This window comes from Paralichthys olivaceus, chromosome 8, assembly GCF_024713975.1.
Source record: "Paralichthys olivaceus isolate ysfri-2021 chromosome 8, ASM2471397v2, whole genome shotgun sequence".
NCBI lineage: Eukaryota > Metazoa > Chordata > Actinopteri > Pleuronectiformes > Paralichthyidae > Paralichthys > Paralichthys olivaceus.
The window spans coordinates 4,563,817-4,585,608 of record NC_091100.1 but is presented as its reverse complement, the minus strand read 5'-3'; the positions used below and the strand labels follow the sequence as shown (position 1 = coordinate 4,585,608).

The following is a 21,792-nucleotide window of genomic DNA, read 5'->3' as shown; positions in this document are numbered from 1 at the left end:
CATTAATTACAAGTATTATATTCAAATATGTTACTCAAGTGAAAGTACAGAAGTAGCAGAAACTATATATTAAGTTTTAAATTTGTGGCTTGAGCGTCTAATTATTTTACTTTTGTTTCGAGCTCATGAAACGAATGTGATCAACAACGAGCATGAGAAGTAAATGATTATCTTCTTTTGTTTATATCAAGTTAGAAATTAAAAAACACACAAAAAAACCAACACGTATTTATAAAGATGCTCAAATTAAATATCACTTTGACATAAATATGATTATATGTAATATAAACCAGTTATCTTTTTACAAAAGTGTTGAAATTCTAGATGTGTGATTTAATGTCCCAATCATGGGCTGAATTATCGTAAACTCCTCCTCCATGTTAAATGTTGGGAAAAGGTCAAGACGAGTCAAAGTACACGTTGAATACATTTCCTTCAAATACGCTTTCTGTCATTTTAAGTAGTTCTTCTCAAACTAATGTGTCCAAATGTTATTTTTCTGATAATTCATAGTTTTAATTAGTTTTTTGATGCTATAAAAACAGGGCAAAGCGTCATGATTGACAGATGATTCATAATTGGTTGTGAGTATTGGGACGACTATTTTATATAATTTCTGGATGGTGGGAGGAAGCGGAGACATGTCGTCCATCTTTATTTACAGTGCACGGTCCTTTTAATGATAGAGAGAAGGAAACATGTTTATTCTGTGAACACGCGTGTGGAAGTGGCCGTCGTCACTTAACCAGCCTCATTGGACAAATATCTTCAAACCACTCCAGCTTCGGACAGAGCGACACGAAGAATCTGAAGGTGTTTGTCTTTCACCTGCCACAGTTACAAATCGATGTGAAATGAATAATCCTGAGCAAACACCTCACTCTTTTCCCCTCAACCAAATATTTGTTTCACAAAAGGGACGTGTGTCGCAATCTGGATTTAACAGGGTGAAAGTGTAGAGAGGGAACTCCTGAGTGTGTGTGTGTGTGTGTGTGTGTGTGTAGTTGATAATTACACAAAACATTTCTGTGTAATAGTAAAACATTTGAAAGACATCAGTGTCGCTTCCTATAAGAATTAACTTTGTCTACAAACGTTTTTGATTAAAATTCACTTTCTAATACACGTCTTCTAATTTTCAAGAAGATAAACTAATATTTTCTCCTCCAGGACAACGTTAAACGTTCACGTCTTAATGATGACGAATGTGATCTTCAATTGTTCTTATTAAAATAAATCTTATCCACGTAGAAACACCTTTTCTCTGCTGTGCAATAAATCTGTTAAGAAACCTAAAAATCCTCATAAGACTGGAATCATCTGCTCATTCAGTTCCAATCAATTTTATTTATACAGCACTTATATACAATATACATTATCTCAAGGCCCTTTACACAGAAGGTCAAGACTTTAACAATTATAGAGAAACCCAAACGTTCCCACGATCAGTTCCAACTAATGAGGCTACACATCATTTCTGAGTTTCTGGTTAAGGTTAGAGATGTGAATGCTGGTTAGGTTAAGGTCGGGGTTAAGCATGAATTAGTCCTGGTTAAAGTTGGGAGTAAGGTTTTGGTTTGACAGTCAATGAATGGAAGTCTGTGCAGTGTCCTGATTACTTGTGCAGACTTGAATGTGTGTGTTTTTGCTATGTTGAGTGTTTCGTGTTGCTCGGATTATTTGATTTACCACTAAAGAGAATCTAACTTTTGTTTTTTATACTTAAAAAAAATCTAAATCTGACATTAAAGAAATAAATGTGTTCACTCTGGCACATTGTGCAGAGCCGCTATTTGTGGCTTGATTGAAGAATTTTTCCATCACTGTCACATGCTCGTGTCTCGTTGTGTGGAGGTGGATGTTCGGTGTTGCAGCATTCTTTCCTCTGGAACATCTATTGTCTCATCACCTTTGTACTTGGTAAATTTGTGACTGCAAAATATCCAACAGCCACTCCCAGATTTTTATCTGCCGCCACTGAAACAGGTTGAAACAGTTATTCACCAAGTGAAGACGTTATACAAGGAGGACAGTGACTAAGCAAAAAAATTAGTTTTGTATAAAAGGGAAAGCCTGTGATTTATTGACCTTTGTCATTATTTCAAGGGATCGGTCCTGTAGCCAAACAGTCCCCTTATTAATCCACATTGAAATTGAATAGATCCAGATTTTTATCTGGATCTGCGCCACAGAGATCAATGTTGAAACAATCTCACAAAGAGGAAAACAAATCTTTGATCTGCGCGCTGATCCGGAATCAGTACCAAAGTTTAACAGCTTCTTCCCTGAACCAATCCAATCCTGCTAACTATCAGTCTGTTCCGCACTGTACTCGTTCTCGTGCAGAGATGTTTGGTGATGTGATGTTTTTCCTCTCGTTGCTGAAGCTTTATGTTTTAACTTAACAGAATTCACACTCTGATCCTCCTCGTAGAACTTGTTGGTGTGTGTGTCACCTGCTTTCTCTGATTCCCTCCCCAGTGATTTTCAGCACAAAGGCCCTTGATCCCATGAGAGTGGTCACATCATGAGCTCACGCTGCCTCTTCCTACTCATTTACCTTCTGGGAAGCTGCTTTGGTAAGATCCGGTTTGAAGTCTTTTCTTTTCCAGACACAAAGGATATACGCCTGATGATATTCTATATGTTCTCTTATTGTCAGCTTGTCCAAAGTCTAAAGTCACATTTGATCCTGATTTTATCTGTTCTGTTGTAGCTCAGTGCCCCAGAGCTCGATTGTACAAAAACCATAAAACTATTTATATAAACCGGCCTCAACTTTTCACTTAATCCCACGTACTTCAGAAAATAGTCCCCTTACCTATAAACCTCAGTGTCCAGATGTTGTAAAACATTTCTATTACAAACTGGACATCACCTTCAACAGGAGGAATGGACTTGCGATTGCCTCAGAAAGGGGAGGGAAGTCTAGTGATCTGTTGGTTTTGCTCTATTCACTGTATATGAGTACAAAAGCAACACTACGCAATCGCGGCAGCCACATTGTTCGAAGGTTAAAGAGAGTATTGACAAAAGAAGAGAACACAGTGACTGTGGTTTACCTTTTTCTCAAACCTGTTGGACTTCTCTACCTCTTATTTAACATCCTACAGTATATGGAACAAGATATAACAGTTAATAGTGTATGTGGGGAGGAAATTCAGTGTTTTACAAAAGATCCCAACTAAATGTAAAAGCAACATAATGCATCTCCAAGGTTAGTTTCTCTGGGTTCAGAAAGCAGACCGGTCCCAGCTTCACGCAGCAGACAGAAATGTCTTTTGGACATTTTCTCCATCATCAACAGCCTTAATTGTCCGTGATGCACTGCAGCCTTTAATTCTATATCTGTATAACTTCTCATTTAGCTCGGATGTGGATTTGTAAACTCATTTTCTCTCAAAATAACCAAAATAACCGGTGTGAGCGATGCCTCAGACCATGATCTGCACCAACGGACCAAAATTAAGCTTTGATTAGTTTGGACTTTTGGGCCAAACCACAAACAATGTCACATTTGCTGCCAACGCAGGACAGGATGTACGAATTCTTACGTTCTAAATTCTTCAGTCCGCTCCCTTTAATAACTGAGTAAGACCCAAACTTACAGGATCACATGTGAAGAATGGAATAATAGTGTGAAAGTGTCCTACGTCTCTCAGAACCTACGTCTCAGCTCTAAAAATGAACTTTGTCTTTTTCCAACAGGGCAATCAAGTGCACAAAGGTAAGACCAGGAAGTTGAAACAAGATATTTAATCATCACAGTGGTGCAGCAAATGTTGTTTGTCATTCGATGATGACTTACTTTTATCTTTTAAATTCTCACCTTGATCCTTCTCGGTTGTAAATCTACAGAAATGAATCCTGCACTTCAGGAGAAACCTGTGTTCAGGTGAGTGAAGCTTTTCTTATTGTAATTACGGTTTAAATCAACAACAACACATTCACAACTGCACCAGAACATTTTGTTTTTTTTTCCACTTATCTGTGTTTATATTCGATTCACTCCCAAAGATTTAATCTGTATATCGAGGATTATTACTCAGATTGTTTCCGAAGAAGAATTTATGAGACAGTGACTGTAAAGACGTTACAAGTTGTGATTTAATGTGGATTTGGTGTATTTTTGTTATTTTAAGCTGAAATAATAAAGGGGTTATAGGCCGAGTACTCGCTCGTTGTGAATTTTCCAAACATTTTCCTGTTTTATTCTCACATGGCCTCACTCAGTCACTCTTCATGTTCCGGAGCAACTGACTCAGACATTTGTGTCCTCACATACAGAAAATGTCCAGAGTTCAGTGAATGTCTGAAAATGTTTCTCCAACAGATCCGTTGTCACGGCCCTGGGATTCTAGTAATGACTCGACTGCACTGCAGCAAAACTGCTCAGATCACATATCAGTGGCTTCAAGATCAGTTTGCACATTGATTGCATCAGTTATCGCTGTGAGATTGGTCAAACGTTACCTTCACAGATTTTATCAATACATCTGGTAGTTTTTAAGGTGTGGACGACACAACACAGATACCAGAACAATGGCCTGGATGTGCCTGTGACAAATACCAGGGCACTGTACTCTATCATGTGGAGAATGTCGAACATGATGTTGTGACTGTGAGACGTTTTGTTCCTGCTGTGTACAACAACATCACAGTTTTTATGTCTAGCAGCAATTGACAGTCAGCATTTCAGACTCTCCTGGTCAGCAGCTGCAATGTGAACTTGTAAAGACGTGAAATATCATGAAGACGTTGTTTTCACAGCAGACATTTGAATCCATCATTACAATAAAGCCTTCAAGTATGTTGTTGCAAATTACTCACACAGCTTATTTAGCTATAGTTCTCTTTGTGGAGCAGGTTTCTACATGCTCATGGATGTTGTCTGTATATAAGAAGGGTTATACGTCCAGAAACAGCTGCAGCTCTGTCAGTCACCACTGGGAAAATGGAACAAATGATCTGAATCAGTTTACTCTTTTAAAAAATGTGTAAATAACCAGAATATGGTGTTTCTAGTTACTGTTAAGATGTTTGTTTCACCCAGTGGATGATATAACAACCTTCTAACAAGAAAACACACTGCTGAACTTTAAACTTGTGGATTCCAAACTTTTTTAGGCCTCTGATGTCTTTAAAGAAACGTCTATTGTCTGGTTTTAAGTTTAAAATGTCTACGAGTTGACAGCTCCAACAATTAGTGAATCAGTCTCCACCGCTGGCAGCTGTAACAGTAACGTGCTGCCGTCACAAAGTATATCAGCCCGCCGATCTGTACTTTTACTTTAACATTCAAATAAAAACTTTCATTGCTGTAGTTTCTTATTTCTCAAGATTTCCTCTCATCATTCATTCCCAGGGTCATGATTCCACCTCGCGCTTCCTCCACTGTGTGGGGCTGCCGTCGAACGACACGGGCAGAGATCATGTGCGCAGACTGAAAGACGTGCTCGAGGCAACGATGGATGTGTACACCTTCGTGGTAAAGTTCAGAGTTAATGCAGGAATGTGCCAGTAAGCACGCAACTGGAGGAATGTTATCTTGTATTCCAACCTGACCAGTCGGTGCTGTAAGGCTGTTTCTCATGGAGCAAAAGTCAGACTTTCCAAACTGTCACAGATCAGTGACTGCTCTGTAGTTGGAGCTCGATTGATTGATTCATCTTTATTTTTGGATTAGCTGACAATAAGACAAAAGAAAAACTATGTCACAAAACAAATGTCACATGTATTTCTCAACCTGTTTTATTAACTTTTTAGTTATTTAACTTTAAAAAATCCACCAAATCTTCTTCAGTGACTGATTTCTGATTTCTTTTTCTTATTTTACATCCGTTCATCACCACAGAGGACGAGCATGACCGGAGTGCCATTCCTCAGCCTTCAGGGGGCTCTGGAATTGAATCCCGGTGCAGACCCCCTGCAGAATGAAGCCCTGGTGCAGATGTGGCTGGAAGTGAAGATAAAGCCGCTGCTGAAATCCATCACCAAACACTTCCTGACCTGCCTCAGCACCAAGAACTTCAGCTGCTCCACCTACCAGACTGTGTACGTGTATCTCCGTCTAATCGTCTATCGGTGTGCTTCAGTGACCACGGCAGCTTCTCATCATCCTGTCTTTTGTTCCAGGGTGAGGGAGCTCAGTCACTATTATTCTGAGATGGAACCAGTCAGACAGAAGTGGATCTACACGTTCTTCATGTATCCCTTCCTGTCTGGAGACCGAGTCGCTGGTAAAGTTTTTGTGCTCATAAATCTAACTTCTGATTAACTTGGAGTGCTGAATATCTTCCTCCATTTAAGCTGCATGTTCTTGTTTAAAAAAATCTATTTCAGATTCAAAGGCTCATTTAGTATTGGCATCACCACTGACTGAGAAGGCCACTGTGAAATAAAAAGTTCAGTTAGAATAAAAAATAAATATATAAAAAAAGAAGAACAAAATGTGTAGGGCGTGGCCTATTGTACAAAAGGGTCATGGTATGAGCAGTGACAAATGTGATTTTAACTTCGGCAATAACAATCAGAAGAGCACATACTGTTCCTCCGCCAAGGCCCAACAGTTTCCTTGTGCAACTTCATAACATCATGAGTTCTGGAATTTTTATTTGGATCTGCACCAAATTGCACCAAATCCTAAATATCAGTCCCCTAAATCTGTCTAATTAAAAAAACAAAAAAAAAAACATTATTCTCTATGAAATCAAAGTCAAAAAACATCTCATATGTCAAAGAAAGTGTAAAATAATTTGAATGCCCCGCCCCTCCACAAATTTCATGGGATTCTAGTTTTTGCGTAATCCTTCAAACAGACAAACAAAAGAGTACGATATAAATGGCTACAAGGCGGCTCTGCGTGCAGCACGGGAGATTTTGGATGTGCGACATTATACGATATATTTTTTATCTTCTGTTTTGTTTATGTGTGTTATTGGTGTGTAATCTCTGTACAGGTTGTGCGGGTCGGAATGAGAGCAGCGAGGACTGGCTGATGAAGAATTTTGGTGCTTTCAGAGGCATGGCCCGCATGAAGGATTTTTCAACTCTTAACATGGTCTTTAGTGGAGTGAGTTAACTTGCTTAACAGGATTTAAAACCTCAAGTGATAAGAGAGAGGAGAAGTTTAACAGCTGTTGCTCTCCAGAGACATTCAGAAGAAATGTTCACCCTGTAACGACCGGAGAACAACGTTTTGTTATTCTTCTTTATTTACATTCAAACCAATGCAATCGCATTTCCAACCTCCTCCTCCTCTGTTCTCATCCACAGCTGGAGGTCCTTCATCTGCTGTCCCCAGCACAAAAGGCAGAGCTGCTGCTGATGCCTGGGGTCGCAGGTTTGGACAATGGCACCTTAACGCTGATCTTCCACAGTTTGCTGACTGGGGGCCCTTCTCCCACTCACCCCTCTCACCCTCCTCCCACAATGAGCCCTGGCAACAACTGGACGAACCCTGGCAACAACTGGATGAACCCTGGATATTATCCACCCAGCTATTCTCCACAACCTACATATAACCCTATGTCTCCACAACACGGCATCAGAGAGGTACGGTGATGTTGTGTGGATGAATTCATTCTTCTAGGTCTGGAAAGCTCAAATGTAAAAAAAACAAAAACAGATAAAAAACAATCTTAATTCTACGTGTCTCCAAATTCCTATATGATTCTCACCATTCAATTTATTTTACATTGTATTTACCCTATTTATATCCTGATATTATATGATATCATGTTAAAGTATTACTATTTTAATAATACTTCCACATGATTATATTTGAGTTATTACATTTTGTATATATATATATATAAATATCTTGATATCAACAATTTGATCGGATAATTGCAGGCTAAGTTCGATGGCCACAAAAACAAATCTCACCTACACCACTGGTTTGTCCTGTGAAGACTTCTAATTTAACTCACCACTTGTGTCCCACCTACAGGTCGTAAACGGGTTCATGATGGCTTTCAAACCCATCGGGAGCTTCGTTCATGACTTTGTGTCCTTCACACGTGAGGTACGGTCGCTCACTCTGTGCATTCACACGTTCACACATACTGACGTACAGATGTTAACCTGCCATCGGCCCTGACTCCTGATCTGCTGTGTTTCCCCAGAGAAACGTGTCAGAGATCAGAAGCACCACTCTGACCCAGTTCCTGCTCAACTGGACTCTGGCTGAGCTCGCAGACATGTATCGGCCGCGCAACACGTCCGTCGTCCCAGAGCCGCCAAAGTTTGATGTGACGAACGTGGAGGACTGGTACAAGCAGGTCGTGATGCCGGTGTTACGGAGGTTCTTGCCAAACACTGGGGCCCCGATGCATCAAAACATCAAACTTGCATTCCACCAATTGTTGTAAGTCCAGCTGGGTTATTTGATTGACCCTTTTATCCTCTGAAGCTAATTGTTTTGGTTTTAATCTACGGTTCAGTAGCAGCAGCAGACATGTTCTCATGAAAGACCTTGATTAAAAACAGTGTACCCTGTATTCCCTGCACCACAGATATACAATCAGAAAACATGATATAAAATCTACACAAATGTGTCTGTTGATGTGATAAAATGCCTTAGCTTCCTCACATGTTAGCTATAAACACCTGATTAGCTGAGAATATGTCAGGTGATTGTGTTATTGACTCATTTAGGAGTTTTTATGCCCTCTGGTGGTCAAAATCTTATACATGCACCTTTAATTAAAGACACTCAATCAACCCCAGGTCAGTCTGTGTCCCTGTGTAGTAACGTGACATATTATTATGTCTTATAAATTCAAGTGTGTGTCTTGTTTCTCTGCAGCTACCTGGACCATGAGAAGGACAATGAAACCTCGGAGATCCTGGATGTTTGTAGCCTCACCCTTGATAAGAGCCCTTGTGGGGTGAGGCTTTATTTTATAAGTTATTTATTTTAACTTTAATCAAGAATGAATGGTTATTATTACATGTATGTGGACACTCTTCTGTACTTTTACATATATATATATATATATATATATATATATATATTTTGTTTGTTTGTCACCAGCTGACGGATGCAGTGGAGCACATGGCCTACGTTTTACACTGTGCTGCTCGTTCCAACCTGACGATGACGGAGGAGACGATCATGCGGCTGATCATAGAGCTGACAAAACGACTGAACTCACTGATGAAGGAGTTATCTACAACCGTGAGTATCTATCTGTATATTTCTTATATATGTTATGATCACATTTATAATCAAACATTTTCAGCTGTATATTTCAAAATAAAAGCCTTTTTTCCTGTTCACAGGTAGTGTTGATGTTAACACACATTTTATGAATACAAACTGCCGCTATTATTATATTAATAATGATTTTAAATGCAGCCTATATCACTGTAATGATAGATTCCAGTCTTATGTCTTTCAAACTGTGCATTTATACTCTCAGCTCAAGTTTAACATTTGAATTAAGTATAAGAATCAGTTTTTCAAAGCTGCAATCACAGACACACAAAACCATCTCCAACATTTAAAACTTTGCCAATAAAGAACCTCACTTGTCTACAACGTTTTGGGTAAAATGTCTGCAGACTTATCTTTCTTGAATCCTACAGGGAATCCATTCGGCAGAGTAAACTACTTTTTGCGAGTGTGTGTCTTTTTTTTTGTCATGTTATTTTTAAATAAAAAATTAAAATGTTCCTGCATTTCCCGTCTAGAACTTCAACCAGTTGGGGTCGGACATTAAGGAGATCTTCTCCGAGGCCGAGTCTCCGTCTCTGACCCTGGAACACCTGCAGGACCCGGAGTTCATCAAGCTCTGGTTCAAGGTCAAGATGATGCCCCTCCTGCCGGACGTGCCCCCGGCCCTCCTCGCCTGCCTCAGCACCAAGAACTTCTCCTGCCCCGTCTTTCAAACCATGTGAGTTCACAGGTCCGAGCTTTTTATTTCAGGGACGTTCTGTAGTGTATTAATTGTCACTTTGTGTTTTGTTTCTATGTCCAGTGTCGCAGCTCTCAGCAAACACATGAGTGTCATGGATGCTGATCCAAAGAACAGCCACACAATCTATCACAACTTCATCTACCCCTCCCTGCTGAACAAACGCACCTCTGGTAAGAAAGCTGATGATCCTTGTATAGAGTTAAAGACATATTTCATATTTCTAATGATGCAAACATTACAACAAATACCTTCCTCACTTCCTCTTCTCTTTCTGTGGTAGATGGATGTATCTGCACCTTCCCTGAGCAAATATAGTGAAAACACAGTATAAAAATACTTTTACTTAGCAAAATGTTTAAGTATCAATAACATAAACATTAGTATATTGTATTAATTTGATCACTGACACATTAATATGTAACATTTTAGTGCTATTAGTACTATTTCAAGCAGAATATCACTGTTTGAGTTAGCAGTGATTATAACAATTGGCCGATATATGATAATGATGCAGTTTAATTTGTAATATTAAATAGCATTTTAAAAATGGATTATGTTTTCTACATATAGTATCTGATAAATTAGAAATTAGAATGTTGAATGAAATGGAAATATGCAAGTTCAGAATGAGTATTTCAAATTACTTAAGTGCAGAACTCAAGTAAATGTCCTGAATTTTTCTTCCTCTCTATCAAGAATGAAATAATAATGTAATCTGGTTCATTTAAAATATATGAACTCATTTGTGTGCACGTGTTTCAGATCCCCAATGTCTCACAGCCAATAACAGCGTTGAGTGGCTGAAGAACACCTTTGGCTACTTCTCCAGATTCGCCTTCATCACTGACTTCTACAAGCTGAACCCAAACTTCAATGGAGTAAGAAACCTGCAGAAATACTTCTACTGAAGTACTCCTGAAGTGAAGCTGTGTAGTAAACTTGAAATACTGTCTCCTGTGTGTCATCAGCTGGAGGTTCTTCACCTCCTCACTCCAAAACAAATAGCAGAGATGCTGGTGGTGCCGCTCAGGGCTCCTCCGGGGAAAGATGTCGTCATCGACCGAGTGTTTGACTTCCTGACGGAGACTCCTGAAAAGTTTGCAGAGGTCTTGCACCACCTGCCTCAGCTCGCCATGATGGTAAACTCTTATACAACAGATCTCACCAGCCTGCATCATAAACTGTAGCTGTGCTGTATGTTTAAAACATCATGTGTTTAAAATTCATTTCTCAGGTCAATACATCCTGTGGTGTCTACAAACACATGTGAGTACTTTCAGTTTTATAATTTACATGATATTATCCTTCAAATTAGCCAAGTTTACGACAATGGGTGATATTGTTAAAAATAGATTTTTATCATGTGAGCCATCTCCTGTCATATATCAACATACACACATGTCACAACATTGAGTTTGATTATTAATTATGAACTAATTTAATTGACATTACAAGATAAATTATGTGGAAATAGAGACATGGGAATATTTGTTTTTGACAAATCAAAAGCTTGGCAACCGCTGTATAAATGTACTTATTATGGATTAGTGGAGTTATACTTATTGATATAAACTATTTGTGTGTTTTAGCAATATCTCAGAAAGTTTCGATAAGATTTCAATAAAAGTTAGCAGAAAGTTGGTGAAGCGTTGAAGACTAAGTGGCATTTTTCTCATAATGGACCTTTTTTTATTTCTTAAATAACAAATTCAAAAAGTTCTGAATTTGTGATGATGACATGAGCTCTCGGGATTTGAGTTAAATGTTCGTGTTTGCTATTCGTCAGTTTTGTGCGACTGTACGAGGCCGTTCCGTCTCTACCTCCAGACGTGGAGCCGGACGTCTGGGCTGGAATAGACCGACTGATAAAAGTTGCACCAGACGGTCAGTCTCACTTTCTAATACATATATATACTTACCACGAAAATCACTGAGTCATACAATTAACTCACAAATACAGTTCAAGCTTTTATTTCTATTTTTAGAAATCATATTTTTATTGTGTAGTGTTAACTGAACGTTTTCTGTGTCTGTTTGAGCAGAATGTGTACCAGTGAACATCACGGTGAGATTTCTTATTACATTAACTCAACTTATATTTCCAATTAATACATTTTACCTGTATTTCGTCGCTCTGAATTATTTTGTATTGATATATTATTGCAGTATTCTCCTTTAAATGTGTAACATCTTTTATCCACAGTGCCCACTTACTCACTTCAATGGTAAGAACTCAGTTTTTCTATAATTTTGTCACTCATGACATCATTTTAATTGCTTTTAGAGTTTAAATTGATGTTTGTCTTTGCACAGCCTCACACGTCTGCAGAGGAGTCAACAGGTATTCATAGTATATCATTATATATTTATACCAGAACTGTTGTAACCGTCTCTGTACTGATGTGTATTTGTTAAATTACATGTTTTCTCAGCTCTGACCTGGAGCTTCACTTGAACACTTCGACCTCTCTGTCTGTCTCCTGTAATTTTACCCTGGAGAAATATGCATGTGCAAAGGTGAGTCACAATTTGGAATAAAGAATATATGGTATTTATGCAACTTGCTGCTTGTGGCTGAATAAACTAAATTACTCTGTCACTCGTGCAGCTGGAGAACTTCACAGCCAATCAGCTGGTGTCTCTGCTGAAGTGCGACCTGTCTGGAAACAGCAGCCACTCTAAAATGCTGTGGAAGATGCTGCTCACGAAACTGTCCAACGTCCTGGACCAGGCTCTGGACATGCTGGCTAACGCAGTGAGTCGCTTTATAAACCTAATGATGAACATCCTAGTTTATTAAAGTGAATAATTCAAACACCTGAAATCAGTCTGAAGGATGTTTCTCGTGATTTAACAAACTGATCTCGCTCACAGTCCATGACCATGGTGGGTCCATCAGCGGTGGAGGTGTTGGATGTGATTGGTGAGATCAGAGTGTCGCTGCTGACTGACGAGCAGCTGATGAACAGCAGTGAGATCAGGAAGTGGTTTTCCAGACGCCTGAGCGGGTTCCTGCCGTCTGCGTCTGTACGGTTCCTGCGCTGTCTGAACAACAGAAACCTCAGCTGTCAGTCGTACCAGCAAATGTAAGCAACCATGGATACAACGTGTTGTTATGCCTCCATGCCGGCGATGTTGTAGGGTCATCGTTCCATCTGTGCTTCCTATCCTTGTGAACACAACATTTCAAGAACACTTTGAGGGAATTTCTTTAAATTGAATAAAAACTTTTACTTAAACTCAAACATGAACTGATCGGATTTTGGTGGTCGAAGGTCAAAGGTCAAGGTGATGTTGCGTTCTTGTGACCTGATATACCAGGAGCAATTTAAGGGTATTTCATTACATCAGGCAAAAACATTCAATCGAACTCAAAGATGAACTGATGAGAATTTAGAGATCAAAGCCTTTTTTGCCTTTTGAACACGTTATCTTAAGAACGCCCTGAATCAGAATCAGAATCAGAATTCTTTTATTTGCCAAGTATGTTTGCACATACAGGAAATTGCCTTGGTGTCATTGGTGCACTACTTATGTACATAAAACAACAATATAAAAAAACAACAATATGTAAGAAATTGAATAAAATAAAATAAAATAAAGAATATACATATATACATACACAGATTAACAGGGTTATGGGCACGTGCTGTGCGAAGGTGCAGAGATTGGTGATAGTGCCAATGATGAGATAATCATTTTAAATTTGGCCCAAATGTTCAGTTGGATTTATATCTGAACTGATTGGATTTGGTTGATCAAAGGTCAAAGATCAAAGTTAAGGTCACAGTGGCCTCACAAAGCATGTTTGGTTGGCAGAGGCAGCGTGGTAATTTATCTTAGTAAGGATGGAAGAATAACAGGGATGCGTCTCAATGGTTTCTTCCATCCAACGATTCTGTGTTTTGATGTGTGATGTTTGACCCTGGTGACGATCTAAGTGATTAAATCCTCCTGAATTCCTCTCTGTGTGTGATTTTATCATCAGACTGCAGGTGTTTATCCACCATTTTGATCACATGGCCTTAAAACAGAAGCACGTGGTCTTGAAGAATTTCATCCTCCCTCTCCTGTCACAACCACAGTCAGGTACTCGCTGCACTGAATCACCATGAAGCTGCCACTGTTTTCAGATATTCTGTTCAGAAATGTGTTACTGACTTTACATGCACCTCTTTATCTCCATGTTGCTCCAGGTCCAGGTTGTGTGAACGGCTCTGGAAACAGCACAGAGTGGCTGAAGAAGAACCTCGGTCCATTTTCAGCATTTTTGTCTCTCACTGAGCTTCTGCATCTCAACCCACTCTTCAAACCTGTAAGGGCAGAACACAAAGAATTAAAAGATCAATCCCTTTATTACTTTGTTATAACTTTTCTTCCGTCCTTTATTTTTGTTAGATGGAGGCCCTGCGACTCCTGACTCCAAAGCAGAGTGCGGAGCTGCTGGTGTCCACTCATCCTTCACTTCCAGACAAAGACATTATCATCAATAGGCTGTTTGATTTCCTGACAGAGGCTCCTGAGCAAAACAAAATTCCAGAGTTCATGTTTTTCCTCGGCATGTTCCTCCAAACGGTAAAAAGAGCACAGATCTTTGCATTCAGAATCTTTGCACCACTTCTTGAAATAATCATCTTTGTTTTCTGTTTTTCAAGGGAAATCTTTCCTGCTCATCGTACAAAACACTGTAAGCTCATGTCTCATTACAGTATTTTGGGTTTCCAGATAAATAAATATAACACTGTGATGTTAATTCCACATGTTTTGGTTTTCCAGGTTTACCAGACTGGACATGGCCTTGACTGAAGTTTCTCCTGACATAGCTTCAAACATCACTTACAGCAAGATCTTCTTGTCCAAGCACCTTCCACCAGGTGAGAGACACAGTCTGTAAAATCACATTAACACAAAGGTGTAAATAACAATTCATCTTTTTAATCCTTAAGCCTCAAACTTTTACTTTTACAACATTCCCTGTTGACATAATGGAAATGTATATTGTAACTATACCATCAAGTAATTTTCATTGACCTGTTTCTTCATAGGTTGCATCATATATGGTGGAAATGTAAGTAAATATTGTTTTGGTATTTTTTGGTTTAAATGTTCTTTATTAGTTTAATGATAAAAGGCACATAACCATCTTAACCTTCTCCCCACAGTGCAGCGTTACTATAACAAATGGTAAGGTCCTCTGCTTATGAAATAAACATTAAAATAATGAAATATTTCAATGTTTATTTTCATGATAATTTAAACTGTTATTTGTCTGTTTTCTCCACAGAAACCGAAATTTGTGTCGGAGTGAACAGGTGAACACAAAATATGATCATGTTTATAATGTCAATGTAATAATGGCGACAACATTTTGAGCTTCTCTCAAATCCTTTGAACCACAGCACGGAGCTGCAGCTGCTTCTCTCCAGAGGCCAGATGGACGGACGTTTGTGTGACTTTGCCGTTGAGGAATTTGCTTGTGCCCCAGTAAGATTACAATACATCTGAGATCCTAAAAGCTGAACTTAAAACAACCAACTTAATGTTTGTCAGTGTATTGATTTTCACCTGTCGTTGTCCTGCTCTTTCATCACACAGCTGTCAGCGCTAACCGCAGAACATCTGGCTGCGTTGCTAATGTGTAACCGCTCGTCAAACTCCAGCACATCCAGACCCATCTGGAAGCTTCTCCTCTCCAAAGCCTCTCGTGTGCTCGATCAAGCTCTGGATCTTCTCGCCAACAAGGTACAAATCAACAATTCTCCTAATTTGTACCATTTAGAGTCATGCCCATGTCCCATCCACTAACATGGACCAGTCTGGGCTTAATTTCAATAGATCATCATGTCGTCCATATATATATATACCTTCATCATACTGAGATCATTTTTAAAATCCTTTCTTTTAGACTCTGGACCCCAGAAATCCTGCATTGTCAGTGGTTCTGGATTCCATACGTGAAATCCGATTGGACGTCTTAGACATAGTCAGTATCAACCAGCCTGACTTCATCCAGCTGTGGTTCAACCGCCGACTACGCCCGCTCCTGTCGGCGGTTTCCCCGGACTTCCTGTCATGTTTTGTCACAAGGGGATTGAACTGCACCACCTACCAACACATGTGAGCAGCTCTGCATTTACCAGGAGCCTCCGACATGTTTCCTGTGACCTTTAACCTCTTTGCTCTGAAAACAAGAATCTGAGTCTCTCACTCCTGATGTCAGAATATTGTCCCCCTCTGCATGAATCTTGTTGTTTTTAACTCAGTCTGCAGATTTTGAGTCAACTCCGGCCAAACATGACTTTAGCCAAGCAGAAGTCCATCTACATGATTTAGTTGATCAAAGGTCAAAGATCAAAGTTAAGGTATCAGTGGCCTCACAAAACGTGTTTGGTTGGCAGAGGCAGCGTGGTAATTTATCTTAGTAAGGATGGAAGAATAACAGGGATGCGTCTCAATGGTTTCTTCCATCCAACGATTCTGTGTTTTGATGTGTGATGTTTGACCCTGGTGACGATCCCAGTGATTAAATCCTCCTGAATTCCTCTCTGTGTGTGATTTTATCATCAGACTGCAGGTGTTTATCCACCATTTTGATCACATGGCCTTAAAACAGAAGCACATGGTCTTGAAGAATTTCATCCTCCCTCTCCTGTCACAACCACAGTCAGGTACTCGCTGCACTGAATCACCATGAAGCTGCCACTGTTTTCAGATATTCTGTTCAGAAATGTGTTATAGACTTTACATGCACCTCTTAATCTCCATGTTGCTCCAGGTCCAGGTTGTGTGAACGGCTCTGGAAACAGCACAGAGTGGCTGAAGAAGAACCTCGGTCCATTTTCAGCGTTTTTGTCTCTCACTGAGCTTCTGCATCTCAACCCACTCTTCAAACCTGTAAGGGCAGAACACAAAGAAATAAAAGATCAATCCCATTATTACTTTGTTATAACATTTCTTCCGTCCTTTATTTTTGTTAGATGGAGGCCCTGCGACTCCTGACTCCAAAGCAGAGTGCGGAGCTGCTGGTGTCCACTCATCCTTCACTTCCAGACAAAGACATTATCATCAATAGGCTGTTTGATTTCCTGACAGAGGCTCCTGAGCAAAACAAAATTCCAGAGTTCATGTTCTTCCTCGGCATGTTCCTCCAAAAGGTAAAAAGAGCACAGATCTTTGCATTCAGAATATTTGCACTGCTTCTTGAAATAATCATCTTTGTTTTCTGTTTTTCAAGGGAAATCTTTCCTGCTCATCGTACAAAACACTGTAAGCTCATGTCTCATTACAGTATTTTGGGTTTCCAGATAAATAATTATAACATTGTGATGTTAATTCCACATGTTTTGGTTTTCCAGGTTTACCAGACTGGACATGGCCTTGACTGAAGTTTCTCCTGACATAGCTTCAAACATCACTTACAGCAAGATCTTCTTGTCCAAGCACCTTCCACCAGGTGAGAGACACAGTCTGTAAAATCACATTAACACAAAGGTGTAAATAACAATTCATCTTTTTAATCCTTAAGCCTCAAACTTTTACTTTTACAACATTCCCTGTTGACATAATGGAAATGTATATTGTAACTATACCATCAAGTAATTTTCATTGACCTGTGTCTTCATAGGTTGCATCATATATGGTGGAAATGTAAGTAAATGTGTTTTTGGTATTTTTTGGTTTAAATGTTCTTTATTGGTCTAATGATAAAAGACACATAACCATCTTAACCTTCTCCCCACAGTGCAGCGTTACTATAACAAATGGTAAGGTCCTCTGCTTATGAAATAAACATTAAAATAATGACATATTTCAATGTTTATTTTCATGACAATTTAAACTGTTATTTGTCTATTTTCTCCACAGAAACCGAAATTTGTGTCGGAGTGAACAGGTGAATACAAAATATGATCATGTTTATAATGTCAATGTAATAATGGCGACAACATTTTGAGCTTCTCTCAAATTTTTTGAACCACAGCACGGAGCTGCAGCTGCTTCTCTCCAGCGGCCAGATGGACGGACGTTTGTGTGACTTTGCCGTTGAGGAATTTGCTTGTGCCCCAGTAAGATTACAATACATCTGAGATCCTAAAAGCTGAACTTAAAACAACCACTGTTTGTCAGTGTATTGATTTTCACCTGTCGTTGTCCTGCTCTTTCATCACACAGCTGTCAGTGCTAACCGCAGAACATCTGGCTGCGTTGCTAATGTGTAACCGCTCGTCAAACTCCAGCACATCCAGACCCATCTGGAAGCTTCTCCTCTCAAAAGCCTCTCGTGTGCTCGATGAAGCTCTGGATCTTCTCGCCAACAAGGTACAAATCAACAATTCTCCTAATTTGTACCATTTAGAGTCATGCCTATGTCCCATCCACTAACATGGACCAGTCTGGGCTTAATTTCAATAGATCATCATGTCGTCCATATATATATATACCTTCATCATACTGAGATCATTTTTAAAATCCTTTCTTTTAGACTCTGGACCCCAGAAATCCTGCATTGTCAGTGGTTCTGGATTCCATACGTGAAATCCGATTGGACGTCTTAGACATAGTCAGTATCAACCAGCCTGACTTCATCCAGCTGTGGTTCAACCGCCGACTACGCCCGCTCCTGTCGGCGGTTTCCCCGGACTTCCTGTCATGTTTTGTCACAAAGGGATTGAACTGCACCACCTACCAACACATGTGAGCAGCTCTGCATTTACCAGGAGCCTCCGACATGTTTCCTGTGACCTTTAACCTCTTTGCTCTGAAAACAAGAATCTGAGTCTCTCACTCCTGATGTCAGAATATTGTCCCCCTCTGCATGAATCTTGTTGTTTTTAACTCAGTCTGCAGATTTTGAGTCAACTCCGGCCAAACATGACTTTAGCCAAGCAGAAGTCTGTTACGTGATTTAGTTGATCAAAGGTCAAAGATCAAAGTTAAGGTCACAGTGGCCTCACAAAACGTGTTTGGTTGGCAGAGGCAGCGTGGTAATTTATCTTGGTAAGGATGGAAGAATAACAGGGAAGCGTCTCAATGGTTTCTTCCATCCAACGATTCTGTGTTTTGATGTGTAATGTTTGACCCTGGTGACGATCCCAGTGATTAAATCCTCCTGAATTCCCCTCTGTGTGTGATTTTATCATCAGACTGCAGGTGTTTATCCACCATTTTGATCACATGGCCTTAAAACAGAAGCACGTGGTCTTGAAGAATTTCATCCTCCCTCTCCTGTCACAACCACAGTCAGGTACTCGCTGCACTGAATCACCATGAAGCTGCCACTGTTTTCAGATATTCTGTTCAGAAATGTGTTATAGACTTTACATGCACCTCTTAATCTCCATGTTGCTCCAGGTCCAGGTTGTGTGAACGGCTCTGGAAACAGCACAGAGTGGCTGAAGAAGAACCTCGGTCCATTTTCAGCGTTTTTGTCTCTCACTGAGCTTCTGCATCTCAACCCACTCTTCAAACCTGTAAGGGCAGAACACAAAGAATTAAAAGATCAATCCCTTTATTACTTTGTTATAACTTTTCTTCCGTCCTTTATTTTTGTTAGATGGAGGCCCTGCGACTCCTGACTCCAAAGCAGAGTGCGGAGCTGCTGGTGTCCACTCATCCTTCACTTCCAGACAAAGACATTATCATCAATAGGCTGTTTGATTTCCTGACAGAGGCTCCTGAGCAAAACAAAATTCCAGAGTTCATGTTTTTCCTCGGCATGTTCCTCCAAACGGTAAAAAGAGCACAGATCTTTGCATTCAGAATCTTTGCACCACTTCTTGAAATAATCATCTTTGTTTTCTGTTTTTCAAGGGAAATCTTTCCTGCTCATCGTACAAAACACTGTAAGCTCATGTCTCATTACAGTATTTTGGGTTTCCAGATAAATAAATATAACACTGTGATGTTAATTCCACATGTTTTGGTTTTCCAGGTTTACCAGACTGGACATGGCCTTGACTGAAGTTTCTCCTGACATAGCTTCAAACATCACTTACAGCAAGATCTTCTTGTCCAAGCACCTTCCACCAGGTGAGAGACACAGTCTGTAAAATCACATTAACACAAAGGTGTAAATAACAATTCATCTTTTTAATCCTTAAGCCTCAAACTTTTACTTTTACAACATTCCCTGTTGACATAATGGAAATGTATATTGTAACTATACCATCAAGTAATTTTCATTGACCTGTTTCTTCATAGGTTGCATCATATATGGTGGAAATGTAAGTAAATATTGTTTTGGTATTTTTTGGTTTAAATGTTCTTTATTAGTTTAATGATAAAAGACACATAACCATCTTAACCTTCTCCCCACAGTGCAGCGTTACTATAACAAATGGTAAGGTCCTCTGCTTATGAAATAAACATTAAAATAATGAAATATTTCAATGTTTATTTTCATGATCATTTAAACTGTTATTTGTCTGTTTTCTCCACAGAAACCGAAATTTGTGTCGGAGTGAACAGGTGAACACAAAATATGATCATGTTTATAATGTCAATGTAATAATGGCGACAACATTTTGAGCTTCTCTCAAATCCTTTGAACCACAGCACGGAGCTGCAGCTGCTTCTCTCCAGCGGCCAGATGGACGGACGTTTGTGTGACTTTGCCGTTGAGGAATTTGCTTGTGCCCCAGTAAGATTACAATACATCTGAGATCCTAAAAGCTGAACTTAAAACAACCAACTTAATGTTTGTCAGTGTATTGATTTTCACCTGTCGTTGTCCTGCTCTTTCATCACACAGCTGTCAGCGCTAACCGCAGAACATCTGGCTGCGTTGCTAATGTGTAACCGCTCGTCAAACTCCAGCACATCCAGACCCATCTGGAAGCTTCTCCTCTCCAAAGCCTCTCGTGTGCTCGATCAAGCTCTGGATCTTCTCGCCAACAAGGTACAAATCAACAATTCTCCTAATTTGTACCATTTAGAGTCATGCCCATGTCCCATCCACTAACATGGACCAGTCTGGGCTTAATTTCAATAGATCATCATGTCGTCCATATATATATATACCTTCATCACACTGAGATCATTTTTAAAATCCTTTCTTTTAGACTCTGGACCCCAGAAATCCTGCATTGTCAGTGGTTCTGGATTCCATACGTGAAATCCGATTGGACGTCTTAGACATAGTCAGTATCAACCAGCCTGACTTCATCCAGCTGTGGTTCAACCGCCGACTACGCCCGCTCCTGTCGGCGGTTTCCCCGGACTTCCTGTCATGTTTTGTCACAAAGGGATTGAACTGCACCACCTACCAACACATGTGAGCAGCTCTGCATTTACCGGAAGCCTCCGACATGTTTCCTGTGACCTTTAACCTCTTTGCTCTGAAAACAAGAATCTGAGTCTCTCACTCCTGATGTCAGAATATTGTCCCCCTCTGCATGAATCTTGTTGTTTTTAACTCAGTCTGCAGATTTTGAGTCAACTCCGGCCAAACATGACTTTAGCCAAGCAGAAGTCTGTTACGTGATTTGGTTGATCAAAGGTCAAAGATCAAAGTTAAGGTCACAGTGGCCTCACAAAACGTGTTTGGTTGGCAGAGGCAGCGTGGTATTTATCTTGGTAAGGATGGAAGAATAACAGGGATGCGTCTCAATGGTTTCTTCCATCCAACGATTCTGTGTTTTGATGTGTGATGTTTGACCCTGGTGACGATCTCAGTGATTAAATCCTCCTGAATTCCTCTCTGTGTGTGATTTTATCATCAGACTGCAGGTGTTTATCCACCATTTTGATCACATGGCCTTAAAACAGAAGCACGTGGTCTTGAAGAATTTCATCCTCCCTCTCCTGTCACAACCACAGTCAGGTACTCGCTGCACTGAATCACCATGAAGCTGCCACTGTTTTCAGATATTCT

General features: G+C 39.8%; 1 protein-coding gene across 1 annotated transcript in view; it reads left to right on the top strand.

Moving 5' to 3' along the window:
* Positions 1-21,792, top strand: part of mslnb (mesothelin b) — a 43,428-nt gene that overhangs the window by 763 nt on the left and 20,873 nt on the right. Inside the window, exons 2-59 of the mRNA XM_069529965.1 lie at positions 2,482-2,579; positions 3,709-3,727; positions 3,859-3,895; positions 5,366-5,488; positions 5,855-6,054; positions 6,136-6,239; positions 6,960-7,072; positions 7,276-7,554; positions 7,952-8,026; positions 8,127-8,368; positions 8,810-8,891; positions 9,038-9,181; positions 9,697-9,899; positions 9,984-10,093; positions 10,686-10,801; positions 10,892-11,062; positions 11,158-11,189; positions 11,710-11,807; positions 11,966-11,988; positions 12,127-12,148; positions 12,237-12,264; positions 12,356-12,440; positions 12,532-12,678; positions 12,798-13,009; positions 13,912-14,012; positions 14,120-14,238; positions 14,322-14,498; positions 14,579-14,610; positions 14,700-14,797; positions 14,969-14,991; positions 15,086-15,107; positions 15,208-15,235; positions 15,323-15,407; positions 15,519-15,665; positions 15,829-16,040; positions 16,491-16,591; positions 16,699-16,817; positions 16,901-17,077; positions 17,158-17,189; positions 17,279-17,376; positions 17,548-17,570; positions 17,665-17,686; positions 17,787-17,814; positions 17,902-17,986; positions 18,093-18,239; positions 18,403-18,614; positions 19,064-19,164; positions 19,272-19,390; positions 19,474-19,650; positions 19,731-19,762; positions 19,852-19,949; positions 20,121-20,143; positions 20,238-20,259; positions 20,360-20,387; positions 20,475-20,559; positions 20,671-20,817; positions 20,981-21,192; positions 21,641-21,741. Of these exons, the coding sequence (XP_069386066.1) occupies positions 2,528-2,579; positions 3,709-3,727; positions 3,859-3,895; positions 5,366-5,488; positions 5,855-6,054; positions 6,136-6,239; positions 6,960-7,072; positions 7,276-7,554; positions 7,952-8,026; positions 8,127-8,368; positions 8,810-8,891; positions 9,038-9,181; positions 9,697-9,899; positions 9,984-10,093; positions 10,686-10,801; positions 10,892-11,062; positions 11,158-11,189; positions 11,710-11,807; positions 11,966-11,988; positions 12,127-12,148; positions 12,237-12,264; positions 12,356-12,440; positions 12,532-12,678; positions 12,798-13,009; positions 13,912-14,012; positions 14,120-14,238; positions 14,322-14,498; positions 14,579-14,610; positions 14,700-14,797; positions 14,969-14,991; positions 15,086-15,107; positions 15,208-15,235; positions 15,323-15,407; positions 15,519-15,665; positions 15,829-16,040; positions 16,491-16,591; positions 16,699-16,817; positions 16,901-17,077; positions 17,158-17,189; positions 17,279-17,376; positions 17,548-17,570; positions 17,665-17,686; positions 17,787-17,814; positions 17,902-17,986; positions 18,093-18,239; positions 18,403-18,614; positions 19,064-19,164; positions 19,272-19,390; positions 19,474-19,650; positions 19,731-19,762; positions 19,852-19,949; positions 20,121-20,143; positions 20,238-20,259; positions 20,360-20,387; positions 20,475-20,559; positions 20,671-20,817; positions 20,981-21,192; positions 21,641-21,741 (5,950 nt within the window). The 5' untranslated portion in view covers positions 2,482-2,527. The remainder of the gene's footprint in view (positions 1-2,481; positions 2,580-3,708; positions 3,728-3,858; positions 3,896-5,365; positions 5,489-5,854; positions 6,055-6,135; positions 6,240-6,959; positions 7,073-7,275; positions 7,555-7,951; positions 8,027-8,126; positions 8,369-8,809; positions 8,892-9,037; positions 9,182-9,696; positions 9,900-9,983; positions 10,094-10,685; positions 10,802-10,891; positions 11,063-11,157; positions 11,190-11,709; positions 11,808-11,965; positions 11,989-12,126; positions 12,149-12,236; positions 12,265-12,355; positions 12,441-12,531; positions 12,679-12,797; positions 13,010-13,911; positions 14,013-14,119; positions 14,239-14,321; positions 14,499-14,578; positions 14,611-14,699; positions 14,798-14,968; positions 14,992-15,085; positions 15,108-15,207; positions 15,236-15,322; positions 15,408-15,518; positions 15,666-15,828; positions 16,041-16,490; positions 16,592-16,698; positions 16,818-16,900; positions 17,078-17,157; positions 17,190-17,278; positions 17,377-17,547; positions 17,571-17,664; positions 17,687-17,786; positions 17,815-17,901; positions 17,987-18,092; positions 18,240-18,402; positions 18,615-19,063; positions 19,165-19,271; positions 19,391-19,473; positions 19,651-19,730; positions 19,763-19,851; positions 19,950-20,120; positions 20,144-20,237; positions 20,260-20,359; positions 20,388-20,474; positions 20,560-20,670; positions 20,818-20,980; positions 21,193-21,640; positions 21,742-21,792) is intronic.